Here is a 23,198-nt window from a genome sequence, read left to right as displayed (position 1 = left end):
AAAGCGTTGCACGCGTTTTATAAGTAGATTGCGTAGTTTGCGTAGATAGAGGGGCCCCTTCCAAAAGTTGGTTTTCGACTGTAGAGTTGGTTCGTTTTGACCAAACTCGCACTTTAGGCTTACTACAAACCTCTTCAAAAAACCTATTGTCCTTACAGATAGTTTAAAAAAATAGCTTGATTTCGGCCCAGTTTAGAAATGAAATCGAAATCGCTTATCGGCCGTAAATTTCGGACAACCGAAAGTTAAATGCAAAACATACCAGGACCCACAGATATTTTTACCTCCTTATAGCTCTTGCTAACTCAGGAATCAGTATACCCAACGAAGTTAGACCTTAAAATCATATGATATTTAATAAATGACGTTTGAAGCGTTATGCAGCTAAGCTTTGACGTCACACCCTCGCTCTCGATTTTTTTTGGAAAGCTTGGTCACCTGTGAAGATTAGCGCGCATTTTGTGGGTGTGGAAATGATAAAACAGATTTTATCGCTGTTTTGAAGTTATTCTCAGTTTATGGAACTATTTTTTATATCCCACTGATAGACAATAAAATTACACGAGTAAAGTTACACTATTAAGTAGAATTGAATTCTTTAGAAAGACGAATTGCAGGATCTGAAGTCAAGCTAATACTTTTTTTAAATACAGACCAGGTCGTCTTTTAAATTGAAAACCTAATTAGAAGTTAGAACCTAATCAGCATTAGTCAATCTCGGCATTTCTGCATGATGAGGATGGCAGAATCTTTGGAATAATTTGTCAAGCCGTGTAAAAAAATGTCCATGTCCATGTTATGTCTGTTTTAATTGTTATTTTGGATGTTATAAGACTTATTTAAAGCAGGAATTTCCTAGTGGAGAATTGTGATGCTATTGTTTGCCATTTTGTTTTCATCAGGGCAAAGTTAGACATTACATGATATTTTACTTATTAGTTTCAAACATTTTTGGATGTTTTTGAAGATCTGCAACAACTTTTAACAAACAAACGTTTATTTAAAATTTTAAATAGCATTTTGACTTTTTGCTAGGGTGCAGTTTGATTTTATATGTAGACAAAGTAAAACAGAAAACAGTTTATGCAAGTTGGAAAATGTAGATAGAAAGTTTACCTATAGAAATTGATTTTATTTTCTATTTAATTTGAAAACATTAAATTTCTGCCTGCCAATAAATGCCTATTTGTTGTTTCTGGCATCCTGTTGCTCATTACAGCTCATTATGTTAAGAATAGGTCTTTCAAACTGTGAAATGCTTATTGAAAGTAGCTTCATCAGTATACAATCCTCTTACGCACTCCAGAGAAAAGTCGTTTGGTATTTTTTGGATAAATAAACATGATTTAATTTGCAGATATTCCAAGATTTTTTCTAAACGTCCAATGTAATACTTTAAACTAACTTGTGTGCGTAAAAACGATTTTCTCTTGAGGACCTACCTGTAAATATTAGATGAACGGGGCGCTTGAAACGATGGATCCTAAGCAAGAATATCATAGATTTAAAAACTGGAAACATAAGGGTCGAGATGCAGAGGTAAATATGTGTGTACTGATTAGTAGGGATAGACTGATTAATTATTGGCGCTGTTAATATGATGAATATTGATAGCGGCTTTTTTGCTATCTCATGGCCATTTTTAATAAGATATAAGTCTGGGGTTCTTAACCAGGGGTATGTGTACCCCTTTGGGGTACGAAGCATCAAAGCAGGGGGTCTGACATGCAGTGTGAAATTATATGCTATTTAGGCATATTTGTCAAGAATGCGTAACAAGTTATTTTGTTACATACAGTATCCAGAACGGGTTAGTTTTGTACTACTTACAATACTGTTTTCATACATGCATTCAACACCCAAGTTATAGATACACTGAGTTTAATTGTTACAATTTTATTTACTTCCGTCGGCCATTTTAGACAGGGTGTACGAGAAAATTTTATGAAAGCTCAAAGGGTATGATCGCAAAAAAGGTTAAGAAACACTGATATAAGTAATAAGTAAAATAACAAGTTTTTAATAAGTTATTTTTCTTGGCGCAACTGTGTCTTGCTTTAAACATTTCCCAGCCAGTGATTGGTTTCATGGCAAATCAATGATAAAAGCTTCGATGTTGTGACATTATTTGGGTTTGTTTTTACTCAGTTACATTTGATCATATGTTGCAAACCATGACCTTTGAACTACAATTTTTTGTTACTTTGTCGTACAATCACCTAAGTTAGCGTTTTAAACAATATTGGAGTTTGTTTTCATTAAAAAGGTAAAAATTTAGGCTTTCTCTGCTAATAAAATATCGGTTATCAGCCTACTACTCAAATTCAGTATCATTATCAGCTGAAAAAAAATGTATCGGTGTATCTGTACTGATAAGATTGCTTTTGTAAACCTTAAAATTTGACCTTTTACAGACTATGCGAAGACAACGAAATGAAATGTCTGTGGAATTGCGAAAACAAAAACGTGGTGACCATCTGTTAAAAAGAAGAAATGTCCCAATCGCTGACGATAGTTTGGATGAATCCGATTCAGAAACTAAACCTGTGAGTTTGGTTCATGTCGGTTTAATTTTGTTTTGAAGCTTTTTAAAACAACATATTTGTTTACATGTTACAGATGTCTCTGAAGTTGGATGACATTGTTGCAAATGCGAAGAGTGATGATGAGACTGTGCAACTCAGTGCAGTCCAACAGGCTCGTAAACTTCTTTCAAGTGACAGAAATCCCCCAATCGACGATCTTATTCGATCTGGTAAGACTGCTGCTATTCTTGAAAGTGATTCCCCAATTTCTTCTGAGATTGGGCATGACTTTAGATAGATGCGGCTACCACAGAGTGTGTCTGGCATAAGCCCAAATGTGCAGTAGACATATCAGGCCTGTAGTTTACTGCTATTCTTTTAGTATCAGCGCTCTACAACCAATGTGCCTTGAGATGACACTAATTGTGCTGCTGTGTTAGTAAAAATAAATAAAAAAGGAATATTCTTTCATAACAAGGCCAAAAGTTACTACAAACTGGCAATAACAGATGCTGCGCTTAATAAAACAAATACCAACATCTCATTAGACTAGTTACAGTTGTGAAAAATACAGTTGTAAGTTGTACCTCTTCATTAGAAAAGATTGTGACATAAATGAGAACAGGTAGCATAGTACTAGTTTTAACCTTCATGTACATTTTGTTTCTCAAATAAATAAAATTAAAATTGTGGTTTTTCCCAGGTATTCTACCTATTTTGGTTCAATGCCTCCAGAGGGATGACCATTCCTCCCTCCAGTTTGAAGCTGCATGGGCGTTAACCAATATTGCGTCAGGGACATCTCAACAAACACAAGCAGTCGTTGATGCAGGTTAGTCAAAGTTTCATGCCTTTTTTTATTTGCTTTTTACATGTGAAAATCTCTTTATTAGGTTTTAGATAACAAGTCTGTTGTACATTTTATTAAACTTGGTGCTTACACCTTTTTTGACTTTTGTAAAATCATTTTGTAATGGTTATAAATCACAAGTACCTTCCTTCCTGTTATTTTACTAATAATAGCAGAAGTTCTGTTCCGAAACATGAAACTGTTTTTGTATTCATTAACTAGGCGCTGTTCCTTTGTTTCTAAAACTGCTAAACTCCGAACACCAGAACGTCTGTGAACAAGCAGTTTGGGCCTTGGGAAACATCATAGGTGAGTTTTTGAATATTTAAGTCGAAACATTGTTTATTAACAAGTAAAGGGACTAAAGTCTACTGTGTTAACATTTAGGTGATGGACCTGCTTTGCGCGACTATGTTATCAGCCTGGGTGTTGTTCAACCACTTTTAATGTTTATCAACCCTGATATACCTATCAGTTTTCTCAGGTAAGCCATAGGAAATAAAGATTTAGTTGTTCCCATAACCATTTAGTGCAGTGTTTTTATAACCGGTGGTGAATTGACAAGCCAATGTTACCCAAATTGTAACTAGGTCATACATCTGGTTATTTACATAGTTAAGTCCTTTTGAATCGTGACAACCTAAACTATTAATTGCTGTGCATCTGATAGATTCTTAACTATACTTAAGTTCTAACGTACCACTTTAAGAGGAGACTGACTATTTGCAATGTCAAAGTGCACTTAATTTTGTAACTAGGTTAACCAAATAGTGTTACATTGACGGCAGTGCACACTGTTTCAACCGATTAGGTCTCATCAGTGCAACTGGTGACAAGAAAATCGCCATATTTGTTAGTGCAGCCATATTACAGCACTCAAGTTTGTTGGATTACACACTCAAGTAAAGTTGAAAATCAAGCAGTGTGCACTGTCACTTTCTGATCATGCAATCGCTCTATACTTAAATTGCAACATAAAATGTGGCAGCTATAAAAACCAACACATTTACACGAAAATGATGTTTTTTCAGAAATGTTACTTGGGTAATAGTTAACTTGTGTCGAAACAAAGATCCTCCCCCTCCCGCTGAAACGATTCACGCGCTTTTGCCTGCTCTTTGTGAACTTATCCACCATCCTGACACTAATGTAAGTACAGATGCTAAAAAATTTACTGGTTTGACGCAAATAGATTGTGTGTTCAAAATGTTAATTAAATTTAGTACTTTTCTTCAACAGATACTAGTGGACACTGTATGGGCCCTATCTTACTTAACAGATGGTGGCAATGAGCTGATTCAGTTGGTGATCGATTCTGGTGTTGTGCCATTTCTTGTCCCTCTCCTTACACACAGTGAAGTTAAAGTGCAGGTTTGCAATAATGAAATTTAGTGATGGGACGAGTACCCGGTACTCGGTATCGATGGTATCGAACGATTTCAGTGGTATCGATGTTCTGTATGGAAATATTTTGTCTCAGTTTTCGATACCAACGTGCGAGTACCGAAGGCCGATTTACACCATAAGAATACGTGCAACTTTATGCCAATATTTGCTTCGGGCAGCACAAAAGTGGAAAAAAGTTCCGCCAGTTTACGCATATCTTTTTCGCTGTCATGTGGAGATTACAATTTTCGGCATGTGTGTGTGCACGCCTGTACCCAGACCATGGCAGATAAATTAGCCAGTGATATACAACTAAGTACAACACTACACTTAAGTACTCGGTAATCGTACTCGGTACTCTTACTCGGTATACTCGCTTCAAAACCTGGTATCGTCCCATCACTAGTGAAATTGTAACTGGCCATATTTTAAACAAATGCTTATTACCTTATGCTTGTATTTGAACAGACTGCTGCAGTACGAGCGGTGGGCAACATTGTTACGGGTACAGACGACCAGACACAAGAAGTTCTTAACTGTGATGTGCTGAAACATTTCCCTGCATTGCTTTCTCACCATAAAGATAAAATCAATAAGGTAGGTTGCTATTTAGTTGAAATGTATTTTTGTCATATCCTAAAAGTTTTTGTAAGATATTGTGTTTTAGTTTGTTTTTTGTTGTCATTGGCAGTATGAATTTTGTTTTTGTAGGAGGCTGTTTGGTTCCTATCTAACATCACTGCTGGCAACCAGTCACAGGTTCAAGCTGTCATAGATGCAGGTCTAATTCCTCAGATTATCATGCACTTAAGCAAGGTATAAAATTGTCATACATGCAAGCATAGCATAAAGATAAGCATACCATATGTACCTTCTAAATGTACCCAATCTTGAGTTGCTGTTTTTATGTTCATTAACACGTATTGCTTAATAAAGAGCTGTGTAATTTAGTTTTGATAATGTAAAACAGTGTGGTCCAACTTTATTTTGTTGCGGGCCATTTAAAATCATTAACTCACTACGCGGGCCAAGGTTTAAAATTTTGCAGGAAAAACTTTTTTCCGGGTCAAACTCTAGGGTAACTATACATCTTTTTTATCTGTAGATAAGTTTATTTTTATATTTTATAGTTATTTACTAAGTAGAAGCTGTCAAAAACATTCAGTTTTCACTCTAGCGCAAAAATACCCCTGAACGGTTTATAGAAGCAGAGCCCTTTATTACATAACAATGCCTTGTCATGCGTCACAATAGGAGATTTTTCAGTATTTAGTGTGTGTTAATACTCACACTTTGAAAACATTGAATTATTGAAAAAAAAAATTATAGTTGTCATTAAAATATTGGGACTTTCGCGGGCCAACAAAATTATCTCGGGCCAAACAAAATTATCTGGACCACGCTGATGTAAAATACATTGTGTTTCAATAACCAATATAAGCCCACAAATATATTGGTTTTTATATTTTGAGGTGCAGTGAATTTTTGTAACTTGCTCCATGTTCAACTGATTGGGATTACATAGCAAAAACCTTTAACAAAGTCATAAAATTTTCACTTGCCGTTTAATTGTTAGCATTCAACTATTACATGCATGTAAATTTCATGAGTTAACATACGTCATTATGTTATTAAATGTACAAAAAGTAAAGACCCAATGGCTCATAGGTCATACCAACAAGTGACAAAAGAAGCAGAAATATTTTTTTATCGTCTGGGCATAGAATAAAATGACAGTATGGCATCTATTCATATTTGAAACATTACATTAAATTATTTTTTCTCATTTAGTTCATCTATTAAACATCTATCTATGCTCACATTTTGGTTGTAAATTTGTTTATTTCTCCTAATTTATTGATTGACACATTTTAAACACACTTTTAATCTATTGATTAGTTGTATTGATCAAACTATACTGACCAGAATCTGACGTTGGCCAAATGCAGTAAAATGAGACTTTGCTTTTAGAGTGACTTTCAAACTCAAAAGGAAGCTGCATGGGCGATTAGTAACTTGACAATTTCGGGAAACAAAGAACAAGTAGCATTTGTTGTTGAGCAAGGAGTGATTCCACCATTTTGCAACTTGCTTATGGCCAAAGACAATCAGGTATTAATATCAAGAATTGTATTTGTATAAATTGGTATTGGAAACATATCATTTTTTTGATGCCTGGAAGCTAATATGCCCCTCCAAATATTAAAGAGTTTTAAATTAACATTTGTAAAAGGTGTTATCTAAAAACAAATTGTAAAAGTGCTTTTGTAAAAATGAACATACCATAAACCCAGTTGGCTCTAAAAATTTGTCCAGATTAGGCAAAGATCTGTATTAACCGATTCCCGTTCAACTGAGATTTACGGCATTACTGTGAAAACAGCTATATTAATGTGGAATGGAAAGGGAGCATAGGGTACAAAAAACTCAAATGAAAAGTTAAAACTGTTTTATTCAACGAATGACTTTAAACAATTGTAATTATTTGAAAGAAATTTGCTGCTTTTAGGTTGTACAAGTGGTTTTGGATGGTATCAGCAATATCTTGAAACTGGCAGGAGAAAATGAGGCTGTTGCTACTATGATAGAGGAATGCGGAGGTGAGGTTTTTGAAAATTTGATTAAAATCTCACATGTCTTTTCTCCTAGTGTGTAATCTCAGATAAACCAAAACTAGAAAGCTTTTTCTCAAAATTTGCTAGATTACTGTGCCTGCCACTTTATTTGAAAACTTTTTAAACCGACTTTTTAAGCATGTTTGTGGCTTGAATGTCATTTTGTGTTGCTTATTATTTTCAATTTGAGGTCTAAATGAGTATTATTTTTAGGATTGGATAAAATTGAAATGCTGCAAAACCATGAAAATGAGGAAATTTACAAGTTGGCTTATGAAATCATTGATCAATTCTTCTCTGGTGATGTAAGTATTTCCATGTTTAAACTTTGTTGCTTTGCATTTCTTATACAAATGATGAATTATTTTTGTCTGTCTGATAACCCAGTACTATGTGTCCTAAATAGTTAAATTATATAGCCTAAATAAATTGGTTTATTCTAAATAATATGCAAAATCATCATCCTGTTCAGTTGGCAAACTGCAAATTCGTTTGTAACATGTCATAGTACGCCAGGTCCAGTGAGCGTTATACTGAATGAAGCTGGTCTCCTAAGCATTTTCATGTGGCAAAATCTAGCCTGCGGTGGGATTCGAACCCATGACAGGAGTCTTGCCGGGACACCCGCTCTACCAACTGAGCTACGCAGGCTTATTGGCGAACCTCCCAAAAGTCGAATCACAAGCACCGTTGCCTGCCTTGTATGCTGCACATGTCAGCTTTGTAGTAGAGTGACCTTCTTGATTCTGTATGAGCCTTCAATGGGCCTGATGCACTATCATTATAGATGAGTATGTCATGATCGCGTGTCTACATGGATGCTTTAGGCCAGTGGTTCCCAACCTGGGGTTCGCGGACCCCCAAGGGGTCCGTGAGATGGTTTCAGGGGGTCCGTGGAGGCAAACATTTGTAGCAGTATTAACAACAGTACAATATTTTTTAGTTCCCAAACCGTTTTTACAATCCTGTATATAAGTGCAAACTGTTTATCAAACCCTTGGATTAGGAAAACTTGTGATTGTTACCTCCATTGTGACATCACAACAGACATTAACAATATAATTCTTAGTGCTTTGTTTTAAGTATTGTACACTAGAAAATTTATCCCTTTTAGTGCATTGACTGCTACACTACAGTAACTTTATTGAGATTAAAGGACTTTGAAGGTTGAATAAAATTCTGCCCCAAAAAACGTATAATAACGTAAAATGTAGGAAACGAAAATAGACTAAATTACGTTGGGGGTCCGCGGACCGATAAAGTTTATAAAAGGGGTCCGTGACTACAAAAAGGTTGGGAACCACTGCTTTAGGCTGATTCCAGTATGAATGTATTCTACTTAGCTGATCCATTTCTAACATTTTTTTAAACGACTCAATGTATTCAACATCAAACATGGATGCACTTTTCTGCTTGAACAATCTAAATAAACTTTTTTCCCGTTTTTTTCAGCCGGATGGTGAACTTGGCCCGGAGGAAGGTGTAATGGGATATCAATTTGACCCGAGCATGGCTCTGCCCACTGATGGGGAATTCAAGTTCTAACTGATCCAGAATTGCAAAAACCAGCCTCTTCTAGGAACAGTTTAACTTGGCAATTTCTCTATTGTATGCCTGTTGACTCTGTTTTTATCTCTTCCCGTCATGCGGATGTGTGCGCCTGCCTGCTGCGAAAAACGTGTAAATGCGTTCCTCCAATATGTGAGGATGCATGTGTGAATGTGTGGTGCGAGTGAGATGCATTGAGACCTTGCCATGATCAAAACCTCTAGGCCTTTTTGAAACCAAGACTCAAACACATCTTTTTATCATGTAATTTTCTAATCCGTCAACACAGCAGCGACTCAAATCAAAGGATTTATATCATACTGGATGGTATTGCTTGCTTAAATAGTTACAATTTTTCAACGTAATTTATTTATTGACGAATGATTGTGTCACTGGCTTATTTCTGTCAATTTCAAGTGTGTGGTAACATGTTATTGAATTGGAATGTTTGGCAAAACTTTGCGTAACTGTGTAGCAGTGTTCCAGACACAAAAGACAAACAACAAATGTACATAAAAACCTGGTGTATATAGGCTATCTGCCTTTGACTATGAAAGTAACTTTTACACACTACTGGCAAATACATGAAAGAAACAGCTCTGTTAGTTTCATTGATGGACATATCATGCTTGTTTGGGCTTTTGATTCATATTGCAAGAAAACTGCATGCTATCTTGGTTATTAAAACTACATGACACAGCGCATTTTCATTACGAAATAAATAGCAGCTACTGGTCTTGATCTATTGTTTTTGGGTTTAACTAATGGTCCTTTTTTTCATGTTTCAAAACAAAGCCATTGGTCACTCATATATTTTTATTGATTGGATAAAGTGGGATACACAGTCAATACAAAGGGCAGCTGAAACAGATATATATACAAGCCAAATGAAAAAGAAATTGATTTTAAGTAAACATACATGCTGGTTAACTATGCTACATAAGTTAAGCAACGTGAGCAAGTAGTGCAATTGATACAGTTGTAAGCAAATGCATTCTGTAGGCACAAATCAATTATAACAAAATGCAAATTTAGCCACTATGCCAAATAGTGTACACAAAACATTAAAAAATTAGACTCTAATTTCCAGATAGTTGCATAAAACATAGCATGGCAACAATACAAAGTAAAACCACTACAATCTGTAAGAGTTTGACATGATTTGTTAAAAAAACAGATACAGTATTCATTTTTTACAGAGCGACCCCATGATATATGTGATCAGACCACAAAGACCTGATCTGTATGTTTGGGTATTGATTATTAACTTAACCTCGAACATATTACATGAAATTTGATTAATGGCGTCCAAAAAGGAATGTACCCATTGGGAATAGTGGGTTTTGATACACGACATATATATATTTTCCTTTGCTTTTGACAATCAACAGAAATCTTTTAGACATAGTGTTTTACCTATTATAGGCAATGGAATGAATTTCATCAGCTAAACCATTTTAAATTGTTACAACTCTATCATGAAAAGTGCAATGGACAAGCTACCAGGGAAAACGAAGAAACCAATGAAAAAAACATAATTGGAATGATCTGCCACTGTTGAAATGCACTTGCATTTTCACTATGAAAATGTTTTTTTGCTTCTGCTTTTATCTGGAGCATTTATAATGTTTCCACATAATTGGCAGGAAACAAACCATAGGACCCATCTTTCTCCAGCACTCCACGCCACCAGCCCTCATCAATCTGTTCTATTTCATTTATAATGTCACCAGGGTCAAAGGTCAGCTCACCCTCCTCATCTGTTGAAAGTAAATGCAGTTGATGTTGTTTAATTGTGTTTGATGGTTGCTCAATACAAAAATCAGTTGCACACTCACCTGCTTGGTAGTCATACAGAGCTCTGGCACTAACACCTTGGGTTGTGGCCTCCGAATATGCTGAAATATAAATAAGGCTGTTATATAACTACGGTATGCTGTTTTGTTTAGCATTTTCTTAATAAAAAATTGTCACAGAATTTAGAAAACAAAAGTTTTGACTATATATACAGTAACATTATTCTGATCAAAATCATACTCGAGCCAAATTTTTAGGCCTGAAACCCAAAGAAAAGTTTCATACAGCTTTATTCGATTAACTATCTGCCAGTTCATACAAATCTTTAGCCAATGTACCATTATACTGGTCATCCTGCTGGTATTTTGGTTCACTCTGCTGTGCAGCCTCTGGTTCATACTGTGGTTCAGCCTCATATGCATTTTCCTCTTGGTATTGTGGCTCAGTTTGTTCATAATATGATTCATTTGTTGGTTCGGGTGCTGCTGGTTCTGGTTCATAGGGTGGTTGTTGGTATGAAGGTTCTGGTTGATAGGTTGGTTCTGGTTGATACGCTGGTTCTGGTTGGTGGGCAGGTTCTGGTTGATAGGCAGGTTCTGGTTGATAGGCTGGTTCTGGTTCATAGGCTGGTTCTGGTTGGTAATTACTGGCAGGTGCATTGTATTCTTGTTTGGGTTCTGGTTGCTCACTGATACTGGAGGTTCTTGAGCCACTGGAGCTGTACTTTCTATTTAAAAAATGCACCACTTTAGGATATAAACAAGCAAACAAACATGATTTTCAGTTCATGTTAAATACTATTTGTTACTGGAACCAATGTGTGCTTTTCCCATCACAAATATTTCGTATTAAAGTTGCCAAAATCACTTTACTGTTAATTAAGCTGAGGTAAACATACACACATACTGGGATCCGTCCTGAAGCATTTATGCAGACCAGCGATCACAGCAAACTCATTTATAAATCATAGTACGCCTTCAATGAGCCTGGTGTACTTTAACTGTTAAATAAGGCAACACAAGTGCAAGGAACCGTGAGTAAACACTACAGTTACAGATCGCATCTGGTGAAATACCAATTCTGAAGAAATGTTTCCTTGTGATTGACCTTTGTAGCAATCAGGCATTGCCATTTACCTTACTGGTGGAGGAGCAGCATTGGCATCCTTCTCTCTTTGAGCCCAGATGTTTCGAGGATTTGATGAGCGCTGGCTGATCATACTTTCTGCTTCCTTTCATATAAAATAAAGTTTGATAATCAAATACACAACTGGGTCGGTGGGAACATGATCACAAGTCTTACAGAAAAATGGGTTGAAAGTTACACATATGAAAAGTAGAAGTTAATACACATAGCATATGTATCAATGAAATGTTATCAACCAGAGCATTAACTTGTTTTTTTTAGTGTGCAGAATTTTATTGAAGAAATTGACAGTAGAATTTATCTTTTCAGAGCAGGCAGGTGAATGCAGAGCCAATTTATGTAGCAGTCCTGGATTAAATCTTTTGTCAGATATTGGGCTATTAAAACAACCTTGATAGCTGAAAAAGGCCAAATATGATGATATGTAACACCAAATACATGACAATGATGTCATATACATAAAGACAGTGGTGGCCATTGGTAAAATAACCACTTGTAATGTAGTCATTAGCCAAAAAAATTGCACTATGTTTTGTAGGAATGATTCAAATACTCAAGTTTACGCCAATGTCAATTTATGCCATGATACATGCTTTTTGTCACTCCACTCATAACAAAAAAACAAAACCAAATAAAAACAATGGTCTTACAACTTACAGCAATGGAAGATAGTACAGTACCTGTGCATGTTCAATTGACTGCGACCTTCTCACACGTCGTTGTTCTTGAAGTGACGCTTCCTGCTCTTTCTCCTGCTTTTCCTGTTTGAATAATTGTTCAGAACAATCAAAACAAACAATACATTATGCCGAACAGCAATCTCATCACAGAAGCCCCCATATTATTTCAAGCTCAATTTTGTAAACCAAAGCCCACTGTTACTGTTTACTACATGAGTCAGCTCCTAGAAGACTCCAACACATTTGAATGACATAAAGGTTAATGGATATTTTTTCAATAGTTTGTCAACTATGATGTAGTGTTGACAATTTACCCATTGTGATTTTTCTTTTGTGAGTCTTTCTGATTCATCATCAGCAAGTTTTTGAGCCCTCAACTTTTCGGCAATTTCCTTTTCCCTTTGTTTCACCAAACGGTTTCTCTCCTCTTCAGATCTAACATACGCAAAAAATGTTATTTGTTTGTGCAGTGTACAGGAGTATCAGTTTTTCAAGTGAATTCTGTAAGTCAGTGATTCTCAACCTGTGGTACGCAGGAAGTGGTACCGCGTAACCTTCAGTATTTCAGTTTAACTCATTTAATTCACATTAACAGTTGCAACAAATTGAACAGACCAAAACAATATCAATGCTTTCTCTTCCCCCTGACTGCATTCCCACCCATTCAAATTACATTTCGGTGTTATGCAGCAATATGAAGAGCTGTCAGGTGGTATGCAGTCAGTAAGAGGTTAATGAAATGTTATTTTAAAATTATTACTTTCTTTCGCGTTCTTTGAGTGCAAGTGATTCCTCTCTTTTCTTTTCCATAGCCCTTTTCTTATCCTCAGCCTTCCTTTGTTCTTCCTCTTTCTAATGTTTAAATAAAGATTTAGGTTTATAAGGAAGCTAAACTCGCTGCCACGTTGGATCTGGCTTTTCCTTGTAGGAGAAAATACAAAATCGAGAAAAAAACAATTGGCACAGCAGCTCATACCAAATAAAATTTGAATCTTAGAAAATTTGTCAGTAAAAAATGATTTAAAAAGGATAATATACAGATAGTTATTTGTCAACATGCAACAATCACGGTTTCCGTAAAAGAAAAACTGTTGTTTTACCACCTTGGATGACAAATGCATTTGTCTTTCAACATCTTGGCAGAAAAACATGAGAAATTCACCTTGTGAACTGTTAACCTTTACTTTTGAAGTGTTAATTATGCATGAGGAGCACAAACGTCTTGTACATATGTTGCAGTTTATTGTCTAATTCTATACCCTGTAATGTACTCCTGATTGAATAAAACATAACCTCTTAACAGCTTATGGAACATGCTTTTTTTTTTTTTTTATCAGGAATAGAATCCACATCCCCACCTATCCAAATCTATACACACCACACCACCAGTTTGAAAAAAACAACGAACCAAGTGGCTGCAAATGAAAATCACTAAAACTAAAAACAAACACCAACATTGCAAAAGTAAATACCTGAATCTGTGTCCAGAACTTGTCATTTCTGGTCGATTTAATTTCTTGCTCAGGGTTGATTCGTTTATAAACTGATCCCTGCATGCATTTCACACAAATCAAAATGCAATAAATTAAAATATGAAATAAAAATCACACAAAAAGGATATCCCCCTTTCATAATCATATTTAAAAAAAAAACATTGTTAAAAAGACGAAAAATCAAATCAAGAAGGGTTTATTGCTCAAAAATAAAAACAGAATATTGTTTTTAAACTTTTTTGGTGATTAATTAGCAGCAATAGTAATCTCCGTATTGCCAATTTAAAGGTTTTAAATCATAATTTCATGCATTGTCATAGCTACCACACTGGAATCAACACCTAAAAACCCTTTAAAGAAAAGATGGTTAAATATGTTGCCAAAACTGTTTACAACTTTAACAGTGAGGCAATTTCAACACACAGTTTAATTATCTTTGTTTGTAGTTCCGATGACTAAGAACCCTGAGGGGCAAAAAAAAATCAGAGTGTTATTCTCATATTTGCTTAGTCTGTATATATATTTAGTCAGATGACATGTGCACAATGAAAGCTACTCACCACCGCTGTTGGTATGTCCTCAGTTTCTTTTGGAGCGACATATGTAAAGTTAGATGTGGATTTCTGAACTTGATGCATGATTTCTTCTGGGGTTACGTCATCATCGTTGCGGGCGTAAATAACAATATGGCTGCCCTGAAGGCAAATATGTCATGAAATATTTGCGGTTAGATCAGTACATGTTGGCATTTGCAAGTAAGTGGGCTTTAACGAAAAAGTACAACCCCAAACCCTTTTAATAGCAAGCTTGTAATGGCCCGTAAAGATGAATTCACCATAATGAAATTGCATTACAAATATGGCATGTGAATTGTGAAGTAAGGCCTTTATCAAGCCTAATTTGTTTTAATTGAAGCCCAAACCCAACTCAACCGAACTTACAACTCTTGAGCTGAACAAATGAAAGAAGCAGTATATACATGTCAAATTGGAGATGTTACAGACTAACCTTAAAAAATCTTGTGATGTCTTTTACATGGTTCGCGCAAGCACCTTTTCTTGTAGCAGGAACTCCATCACCTTGCTAAAATTAACAAAAAATCTGAGTAGCTCATGCTAATTTTCATTTTTTCCGAAATAATTCACCACCAGCTAAAATGCCATGACCGAACAAAACACATTTTTACTGAGTAGTCTTACCCAGACAATTATCAAAAATTTCTTCATTGTTGTGTTGGGATCTTTTACTCTCACGAAGGCGTACATTATTTTTCCACTATTAAATTCGGATTCCAACTCATCAAGACCTTCATCTAAAAAAAAGGAAAATGATTATTATTTATTATACAACATTATGCTTTCGTAAGAAAATTTGCACATTTCACCTCCTGTTCCTTGCACTTTTAATTCATTTTTATTTCCTTCATATGTAAAAAGTGCCCTGAAAATAAAAAAATTAAAAGTGAAAGGCAAATGTTGTTTTGCAATAAAATTGGTCAAGATGTTTGGCAAATAAATTTACAACCACAAACCAAAGACAGAAACGAAACTAGTCAGTCCAAAACATTATCAAAAATAAATAGGAATTTGTTTACATACCAATCTGTATCTGTCTTGTCATTAATAACATCGTTGTAGGCATCCAGCAATGCTTGCTTGTGAGCAAAAAAGCTGACACTCATTTTAATATTGTTGTTGTGTCAATGAAACACACTTCTACAAAACAATTGAAAAAAAAATAAAAACATTGATCATTTACTGTTGCATTACCTCAAATTTTTTTGCATGATTTTAGCATTAATAGCAAGGTAGTGAAATCCATTCTTAATGTGGTACTATAACAATAGCGTATTTGCTTAATTGTTAAGATAAAAGAACTGCGATAATTTTGAGTATGATTGTTTCAAAAATTTTCTGCACTTTGTCGCAAAACTCGTTTTTCTTCTTCAACAAACATTTTCTCCCTATTTGCTTGTCCTTGATTTCGTTTTCTTTTCTCTTTTTCTCGAAAAGTTTCTGTTTTTTGGTGTTTAAATTGAAAAGCAACTTTCCCAATTTCAGTGTCTGTATGACAAAATCCAGCTAAATCTGCATCTTCGTCTTCAGGTCTTGGTCGTTTAACAGGTCCGCCTTCATTCGTGTTTTGATACATCTTTGACCACATAATAGCGTGATCAACAATCTCTTTAGCAGGTTTTGGTACCTCAGGCTTTGGTTTAGGTGGAATTAGGGTTTGTGGCACTTGCTTCACCAGAGCTATGTCAGGTTTTTTGTCTTTAGCGCTTGATTTGGTTTCCACTGGTGGTAAGGCAGTCTCCCATGGTTTGTACTCTTTTGGTACAACATACGGGGCTTTTTTAACCATCCTATTCCAATCCATATCACCGCTTAAGTGGCTAGTAACAAATTCTGGAGTTTTAGCCGAAGCCAGAGCTGTAAGTGGTGGGGGCAAAGCTGTGTCTGGTCGACTTTCAGCACTGGTTGGTACTGTGGCATTGTTCACAGTAGTTTCTTCATCCGAAGACTGATCATCATCGCTGCTTGCTACAGCAAAGAATGATAAAGGGTCTGAGGCCATTATAACATGTTTCACAACAAATGCATCGAAAGTAGGAGCAGAAAAAAAGATATTTTGGATGAAAAAAACCTAAGCCACTGTAATAAAAATTTGTAACTGTAAAAAAAAAAGTGTTATAGCTGACATAGGCTTTTGGAAGTGTTTCTGAATTTTAACAAAACATAATCAAATAAGATGGTGCAAGCACCTCACACAAACAACATTGTTTTTATGCTGTTTTTACTATAATGTTGATTAACTGAGACCATGAGTGCTTAGGCAACTTGTGTTGACTGCTAAAACAAAATTAGAAAAGTTAGGAAACTGCCATAACCATTAAACCAGTGTTTCTCAACCTTGTTTAGTCTACAACCCCCTTTAGAGGTTTTCTAACACAACGTCACGTCCATCAGAATGTGTCCATATCCATACATTTACTAACAAACTTCATACAGAAAACCATAAACCTTTAAACTACAGAAGTCAAGTAGGGTTAGGGTTGCATCTTCGCAAACCTCAGGTTGAAAAACAGTGCATTAAACCCTCTTACTAACACAACACAAATTAATATCCACAAAAAACGTTTTCTGAAGGGCGTTCCAACATAGACTTCGAATTTCTAACTATACTTTTCCAGCATAGTTAAAAAAAGACTCCCTATTTCCACAGAAGAGCGAGGTGACTGCCTGTTTCAAAAATAATTCACATAATTAATTCAGTGTAATAGAGATATTTAGACATGTTGTTAAAATTTTCACTTCTGCTAAAACACTCGGTGGCTACACAGAAATACACCTGTGGTTCAACAAACGACAGAACACACGAACCAAGTAAACCTGTAGTGTAAATTGTTGAATGTTGACAATCCGTAATCACTGCTTGGTGTTACTTCCGGATTGTTTGCCGACCGGAAAACTCTCAGACCTTGGCGTTTTGCCACTCTATGGTTTTTTTACTATAGATACTACATGGTTTTTGAGGCAAAACGGGCGGGCAAAAATTATTTGTGTATGTGAAGTTTCATGAAAAATAAAATTTATAAAATTTAATCGCTTTTGCTAAACTTGGTTACCCAAAAGGAAAACAACAACACAAAAAACGGATCAAACAAAGTTACAGAAACAGAATGTTCCTGTAATTAGGAGAAATAACAAGAAAAATCTTTTTCATAGCCAAAGGCAACACACTTTTCTACTGAACCACTAAAAAGTGTCGCGGTGACCGGTGAAAGGTAGCACACCAAACCACCCATCTATTGCCGTTTTTTGACACAGATTCCAAAAACATAGCATCACGGGAAAAACATGCTTTCGAAATATGCGCACAGCCGCAAATCCTGACCAATCTGTGTCCATCACAGCTTTTTCGAACTCCCTCGCATACTGCTATGTTTTTATCAACCAAACACAATTTTTTAACAAGTCAACATTTCAGAAGACTTAAAATTTGGAACCTCGATTCCATCAGGTAATCTCAAGGCAGCAGTTTTAACTATAGGCCTGCACGCCATACACACAAAAAATTTTTATGATGTTCTCCATAACGGTAATGCCTAATAGTATCAACTTGTCAATACTAAAGTCAAAATAACTTTGTATTTGCGAACGAACGAAACTTTTACGAACATCAACGAATAGAACGAACGTCAAACAAGGAATGAAACACGATCTATCCACGGCTGTGCACATGAAAAAACCGCGAGCTATTTACATGGGAACGAAAACACGAAAAAACGAAACATTTGGCAAATGTGCCATATCCAGGTCGGAGTCACTCTGTAGGTTTTTCGGGACTTGGTGAGTGAACTATTTCAGACTGCAGAAGTTCGCGTACACTTGGGAGCGAGGTTAAACAAGGAAGAACTGACGGGCGATTTCCTCCCGGTGACTTCAACCCCAGTGATTCACTGAAGTACAAGCAAAACAGCATGGTGCATTACATAACACAGCAGAGTCGCAAAATACGCTAAAAATATGGTCAAACCAGTGGCGGGATTCAGCCGGTTCGCACCGGTTCTATAGAACCGTCTCACGAAATTTCATGAGATCAGCGAACCGGTTAGCACTACTGGTTACTGTCAATGGACTTTTTGTAACAGAACCGGCTGAAAAATATGACTTTTGTGATTGAACCGACTGACAAAAAGTTTGAATCCCACCACTGGGTCAAACTGTAAAAGGTTGGAAATACACATCGAATATAATTACGTGATCGACAAATTCAGTTTCTTACTGCTTTTCTTCACTGCCTTGTCCTGGTGCCGAAACATCTGAAAGAAAAAATTAGAACAGTCAAAGTATGTGTTACAATATGTGCGTATTTTGTATTGTATGACTATAAACTTCAAAACTATTGTACAAAAACGCTTTTAATGTTAACTCTTTTTAACAGTAGCCTACCGTAGCTTTGCAAAAGCTTGTTATCCTTCTGTTCCCCCAAGTTAACAGTTGTTGGTACGACATTCGCCACAGGTGGTTGTTGAGCCAAAATGCCATCCATTTCTCTGAACAGACAACACAATGCTTTTTTTATCAATTCTGCCACGTAAGGGCTAAAAAAGTCAACTATAACGGCTGAGGGCTGCATAAAAGGTCAGATAAGGAGGACTACACACCTGGTCATAGCAGAAGACTGCGTTGGTCTGTGAACACCGATAGGTTCAGCAACGTGGTAATAAGGCGTCGTGGATTGTTGCATTGTAGGGTTGGGCATTTGATGTGCAACTGGTATGTTACCCATGCCATGTACCTAAAAGCAAGCAAGCATGAATTATACGAAAAACAATTTTCAAACAAGCTCGAACCTTTGAATGTGCCTGCATAGGATTGCCAATCAGCAGAGAAGAACTTGGTTGGTTTTGCATGTAAACAGCCGAGCTTGGACCGGCTGCAGTTTGTCCTAAAGTTCCACGGTGAGCCATGTGTGCGGGGAGACGCATCGTTCCTGTTGAAACGAAACCTTTGCCTGTTAAATGCGATTACTCCAGCTATGGTTACGACAGGTCACGCCTAACAAACGTGCTTGGTTGTCGGGCTACTTATCGAAAGTGAAAAAAGAAAGACAACATGAAACAAAACTTCGTTTTAGCGGAATTGTTAGGCAAGTTTGATAAATTGCAGTTAAAATGTTTGTCAGGAAACAAGTTGCCAACCATAGTTTTGTAGATGAAGAGAAAGGCAGTATAGTAACTGACGACGAATTCGTCACTGTTTATCTCATGATTAACCCAATTCGTCGCTTGCATTGGTTCGTGACTGCAAGTCGAAAAGCCAGAAAACTTTGCCGCTTTATATATCGATGCAGTAAATTGGAACATGCCTGAAACTTGGCGGTTGAAATCACAATCAAAACAGCGCTTAACGTGCGGCAAAAATAGCACATATACTTGCCATAAGCAAGGTGGGAGCAAGGACTGCAAGCATTCAAAAGGTGGATTGTATGCTACAGCCAAATATCGCTTTTGTACACAAATTTGCAATCACATGTATACTGCACGATAACAGATACAACAAACCTTTTAGTCGTTTTTTGCTTACCAACATCCCTAAAAAAAGACACTAACCAAAAATATACTTAAAATAGGACGCAACACATACCGGCCGGCATCTGGTGTTGATTAATATACATTGCATGTGGGTGCGAACCAGCAGCCTGTAGTTGTTGTATGGGAACTGTGACGCCGTGTGGTCCTGCTACTGCCGATCCAGCTCCTTGAGCAGGTGCAACTGTAGCAGCACTGCCGTCCAAGGTTGGGTAAATTAGGGTCCCGTTTGTGTGACTATACGAGTTAAGATATCGCGATATTCGTCCTCCACGGGTGTTTTCCGTCACTGCATAAAGCCAAGTGGTGCCCTGGCCAAGACGACGTCTTTTTGGGCGCGGCTGGTATGTCCAGTCTGTTAAAGAAGTATAGGTTTAACGATTTATTATTATAAATGTAATTTACTTGATTTGTAGGTAAGAAAACGGGTGAGATTTAATTTTTACCACTTCGCTGTACTGCACTAAACACTGTTCATTACACAGTACAACATGCTTAAGATTTTAAAATCCCGATGTGGCTATACTGTGTGAAAATATAGGAATTTAAGCAAATCAAAACGTAATACAGGTCATATTGTGTGCACAAAGTGTCCTGCACATTACAATTTACCAAACATATTTGAATTTACCCGAAAAAGTTTGTTTGTAACTTCTGGAAAACCAGGAGTATATAGCCATTTTACCTGGATGGTCGAGCTTGTGCTGGTTTTTAATCTTCTCCGCTTGGTCAAAGTAGGGCTTCTTCTGGGCCGCAGTCATAGCGTTCCAACGCTCACCGAGACGGACACTTATATCGGCGTTGTTCAAACCTATGCAATAAAATGCGTGTTTTGTGTGGATCATGACAGGGATATGTCAATGTTTTGTAGCCCTGTCAAGAGTGTGTAATAAACTGACTAAAATGCTGTCACACCTGAAATATACTGCTGCTAATGACCTAAATGTTAAATATAGAGATATATATTTATACTGTCACCGAAAGTAACAAAATATAAACCTTACACTATGCAACTAAGGCTCTGTACAAAACTGTTACTTCAATGTTAACATTTTGACATAAACTGTTCGTAAAACCTGGATTATTTTTTGCATACGACTGTCGTTTCTGTCTGGCCCAGACCATAAATGCGTTCATTGGCCTTTTCACTTTTTTCTGCTTCGACATTTTTCCCTCTCTCTTTCGCTCTGAGTTCTCGTCATCATCACTATCTTCATCCTGCCAATCGCGATCTGGTTCCGGCATATACGTCTCATAGGAAGCACCAGTCTGTAAGCACACATACGCTAATACTAAGCACTCGGCAACCGAACAGGTTACAAGCGTCCATTTTATATCAACTGTAAGTCAAGCGTTTCTGTAGCCCATGGCTGCAAAACGTCCGGTTGCTATTTCCACACACAAACCTAAAATACATTGAAAATATTTAAGGAAAACGCGTTTTCAGACAGCCTGGATGGTCGAACTGTGTTTTTCAAGTAATGTGCCACTAAAAATTCGTTTTTGAGTGTGTGAAACTATCTCTTTATTTTTTCGAGATGTACGACAACGGTAAAATCCATTTAGGTCCAAAGACACCAAAGACAGTGTCACCCATATATATATACAGTACATCATACACAAATTTATTTCTTTGCACAATCTTTTTTTCTATTCTGCAAAGTGTATCGCAACTTATGTTGGACAAATTCGAATCTAATGCGTTAGAACATTTCAAATGCCAATCCTTCAGCACTAAACCAACTCAACCACTTACCGGCATGGGCGAAGGGTTAATAGATGGTGTCAAGTAATAGGGGTTGCGGTATCCTCCAAGTGCCATGTTACTTGATGGTCCGACCAAGTTCAAGTTTGACCCGCTATCTACCAACTCATATTTCATTCCGTCCGACTGCGAAAATGACCAAAAAGTAAGATGTATGAAAACCAGAAAAAAAACAGCACATCAAGTGAGTCCTACCGCGGCCCTGAAGCAGTGTCCGTTCATTCCAAACGTATAGTGAGGCACGTAAGGCGTTTGAGCGGAGCTAGATGGAAGAAACAGAGTTTATACAAAATTTATTAAAAACAAAATTACATTTTGGGGAAACGTATATATCAAAAATAAATAAATGAAAACATAGCGGCGATTTTTTCAAACATATAACATTTACTTATAAGTCAGGCATAATAATACGAATCTTAAACAATTGTGTGCTTTATTTATATCTACATTTTGAAAGAAGAGTAATAGTTTGTTTATATGCTAGGCATTTCGGTTTACCGCACTAATAAGGATCTTAAGCAATCAAAGTGCGTGTTTTGATATCCACATTATTTCTGTGGAAAGAAGATTAACAATTTACAAGCAAAAAACCTAACAAACCCGTATAATGATGCATTGTTAGCTGGGAGTTGTGCTTGATAAGCGAACGAAGGACCCGCCGATTCAAACTGAGAATATCGGAGACCAGATGTTGTGTGTTGCACTCCAGATTGCGGGTAATGCAGGGTGGGAACAGTGTTTTGATCTGTGAAGACAGCACAAATATTTGACGATATGAGAGTTTGACCTGCCTCGCCTAACCTCACCCTGTACAGCTGACTGGCCTTGTAAAACTGACTGATCTGTTCCATACCAATCTGCATTTAAAGTCTGCTGTGGCTGCTGATAAAACGTTTGTTGGGCCTGTTGCTGTTCTGGCTGTCCGTAATCTATGTACTCCTGCATTAAAAAACAAGTCGGTACCTCTCATAGACATACATTGCGAATCCTGCTCATACCTGCTGCACATTCTGACTATACATTCCGGTTTGAACTGACTGCTGTGGTGTGCTTCCCATTGCGCAATTACTCATCTGTGCAAACTGTTTCCCTTGCTCCGTATTTTCCCCTTCGTCGCTTTCACTTTCGCTGCCTTCACTGCTAGCTGACTGCTCTGTGTAACCCAATACATTACTGGCAAATGACTATTGCTTTCCTTGCGTTAAGTTTAACGCAACATAAAAGTAACATGTCGATAAACGTATTGAGTACCTTCTTCTTGTGAACGTGACATTGGAGCATGTCCCCCGTTTGCTG

At 36.8% G+C, this 23,198-nt stretch overlaps 4 protein-coding genes and 1 non-coding gene across 6 annotated transcripts; 1 reads left to right on the top strand and 4 right to left on the bottom strand.

The window, feature by feature from the left end:
* Positions 1 to 1,338: 1,338 nt before the first annotated feature.
* LOC145227944 (importin subunit alpha-4-like) lies at positions 1,339 to 9,660 on the top strand. Its single transcript, XM_080092905.1, has 14 exons — positions 1,339 to 1,539; positions 2,415 to 2,546; positions 2,620 to 2,755; positions 3,229 to 3,357; positions 3,598 to 3,684; positions 3,763 to 3,859; positions 4,407 to 4,524; positions 4,615 to 4,746; positions 5,230 to 5,358; positions 5,473 to 5,577; positions 6,733 to 6,873; positions 7,271 to 7,361; positions 7,590 to 7,681; positions 8,829 to 9,660. Exons 1-14 carry the CDS (start codon positions 1,456 to 1,458, stop codon positions 8,919 to 8,921), a joined length of 1,566 nt encoding a protein of 521 aa, XP_079949031.1. The 5' UTR covers positions 1,339 to 1,455; the 3' UTR covers positions 8,922 to 9,660.
* Positions 7,954 to 8,027, bottom strand: Trnaa-ggc (transfer RNA alanine (anticodon GGC)). Its single transcript has one exon. It is a non-coding gene; the product is annotated as a tRNA-Ala (tRNA).
* Positions 9,661 to 9,722: 62 nt separating the features above from the next.
* Positions 9,723 to 15,739, bottom strand: LOC145227945 (drebrin-like protein B). Its single transcript, XM_080092906.1, has 13 exons — positions 15,639 to 15,739; positions 15,425 to 15,480; positions 15,240 to 15,352; positions 15,049 to 15,123; positions 14,601 to 14,735; positions 14,020 to 14,097; positions 13,308 to 13,399; positions 12,862 to 12,982; positions 12,548 to 12,628; positions 11,858 to 11,952; positions 11,060 to 11,448; positions 10,763 to 10,822; positions 9,723 to 10,684 (listed from the first exon to the last, which is right to left on the bottom strand). The coding sequence occupies exons 1-13, from the start codon at positions 15,719 to 15,721 to the stop codon at positions 10,545 to 10,547; spliced, it is 1,518 nt and encodes a 505-aa protein (XP_079949032.1). The 5' UTR covers positions 15,722 to 15,739; the 3' UTR covers positions 9,723 to 10,544.
* Positions 15,740 to 15,753: 14 nt separating this feature from the next.
* On the bottom strand, positions 15,754 to 16,735 carry LOC145227946 (UPF0690 protein C1orf52 homolog). The gene has a single exon (XM_080092907.1). The coding sequence runs from the start codon at positions 16,615 to 16,617 to the stop codon at positions 15,943 to 15,945; it is 675 nt and encodes a 224-aa protein (XP_079949033.1). The 5' UTR covers positions 16,618 to 16,735; the 3' UTR covers positions 15,754 to 15,942.
* A 1,437-nt stretch (positions 16,736 to 18,172) lies between these two features.
* Positions 18,173 to 21,957, bottom strand: LOC145230368 (uncharacterized). Of its 2 annotated transcripts, none has more exons than XM_080095793.1 (8): positions 21,894 to 21,957; positions 20,823 to 20,948; positions 20,193 to 20,492; positions 19,400 to 19,539; positions 19,211 to 19,344; positions 18,996 to 19,099; positions 18,829 to 18,865; positions 18,173 to 18,502 (listed from the first exon to the last, which is right to left on the bottom strand). In XM_080095793.1, exons 2-8 carry the CDS (start codon positions 20,896 to 20,898, stop codon positions 18,367 to 18,369), a joined length of 927 nt encoding a protein of 308 aa, XP_079951919.1. In that variant the 5' UTR covers positions 20,899 to 20,948; positions 21,894 to 21,957; the 3' UTR covers positions 18,173 to 18,366. The 2 variants fall into 2 exon arrangements, with proteins under 2 accessions (XP_079951919.1, XP_079951920.1); XM_080095794.1 differs by having other exon boundaries at positions 18,437 to 18,502; positions 18,804 to 18,865.
* Between the last annotated feature and the right edge of the window lie 1,241 nt (positions 21,958 to 23,198).

This window comes from Phallusia mammillata, chromosome 5 (assembly GCF_965637545.1).
Source record: "Phallusia mammillata chromosome 5, kaPhaMamm4.hap1.1, whole genome shotgun sequence".
NCBI lineage: Eukaryota > Metazoa > Chordata > Ascidiacea > Phlebobranchia > Ascidiidae > Phallusia > Phallusia mammillata.
The sequence above is the reverse complement of the archived record's forward strand: the minus strand, read 5'-3'. Positions and strand labels throughout refer to the sequence as shown.

Bases quoted from the DNA above. Each gene is read 5' to 3' on its own strand.
- LOC145230368 (XM_080095793.1), bottom strand. From the start codon at position 20,898: ATGACTGCGGCCCAGAAGAAGCCCTACTTTGACCAAGCGGAGAAGATT. The intron at 19,345-19,399 runs GTTCGAGCTTGT...GCTTGCTTTTAG, and splicing joins CTATGCAGGCACATTCAAAG to GTACATGGCATGGGTAACAT. The intron at 18,866-18,995 runs GTAGGCTACTGT...TTTTTCTTTCAG, and splicing joins CAAGCTTTTGCAAAGCTACG to ATGTTTCGGCACCAGGACAA.
- LOC145227944 (XM_080092905.1), top strand. From the start codon at position 1,456: ATGAACGGGGCGCTTGAAACGATGGATCCTAAGCAAGAATATCATAGA. The intron at 2,547-2,619 runs GTGAGTTTGGTT...TACATGTTACAG, and splicing joins CCGATTCAGAAACTAAACCT to ATGTCTCTGAAGTTGGATGA. The intron at 3,358-3,597 runs GTTAGTCAAAGT...TTCATTAACTAG, and splicing joins ACAAGCAGTCGTTGATGCAG to GCGCTGTTCCTTTGTTTCTA.
- LOC145227945 (XM_080092906.1), bottom strand. From the start codon at position 15,721: ATGAGTGTCAGCTTTTTTGCTCACAAGCAAGCATTGCTGGATGCCTAC. The intron at 13,400-14,019 runs GTATTTACTTTT...TTTAAACATTAG, and splicing joins AGTTCTGGACACAGATTCAG to AAAGAGGAAGAACAAAGGAA. The intron at 12,629-12,861 runs GTAAATTGTCAA...TTATTCAAACAG, and splicing joins CAAAAGAAAAATCACAATGG to GAAAAGCAGGAGAAAGAGCA.
- LOC145227946 (XM_080092907.1), bottom strand. From the start codon at position 16,617: ATGGCCTCAGACCCTTTATCATTCTTTGCTGTAGCAAGCAGCGATGAT.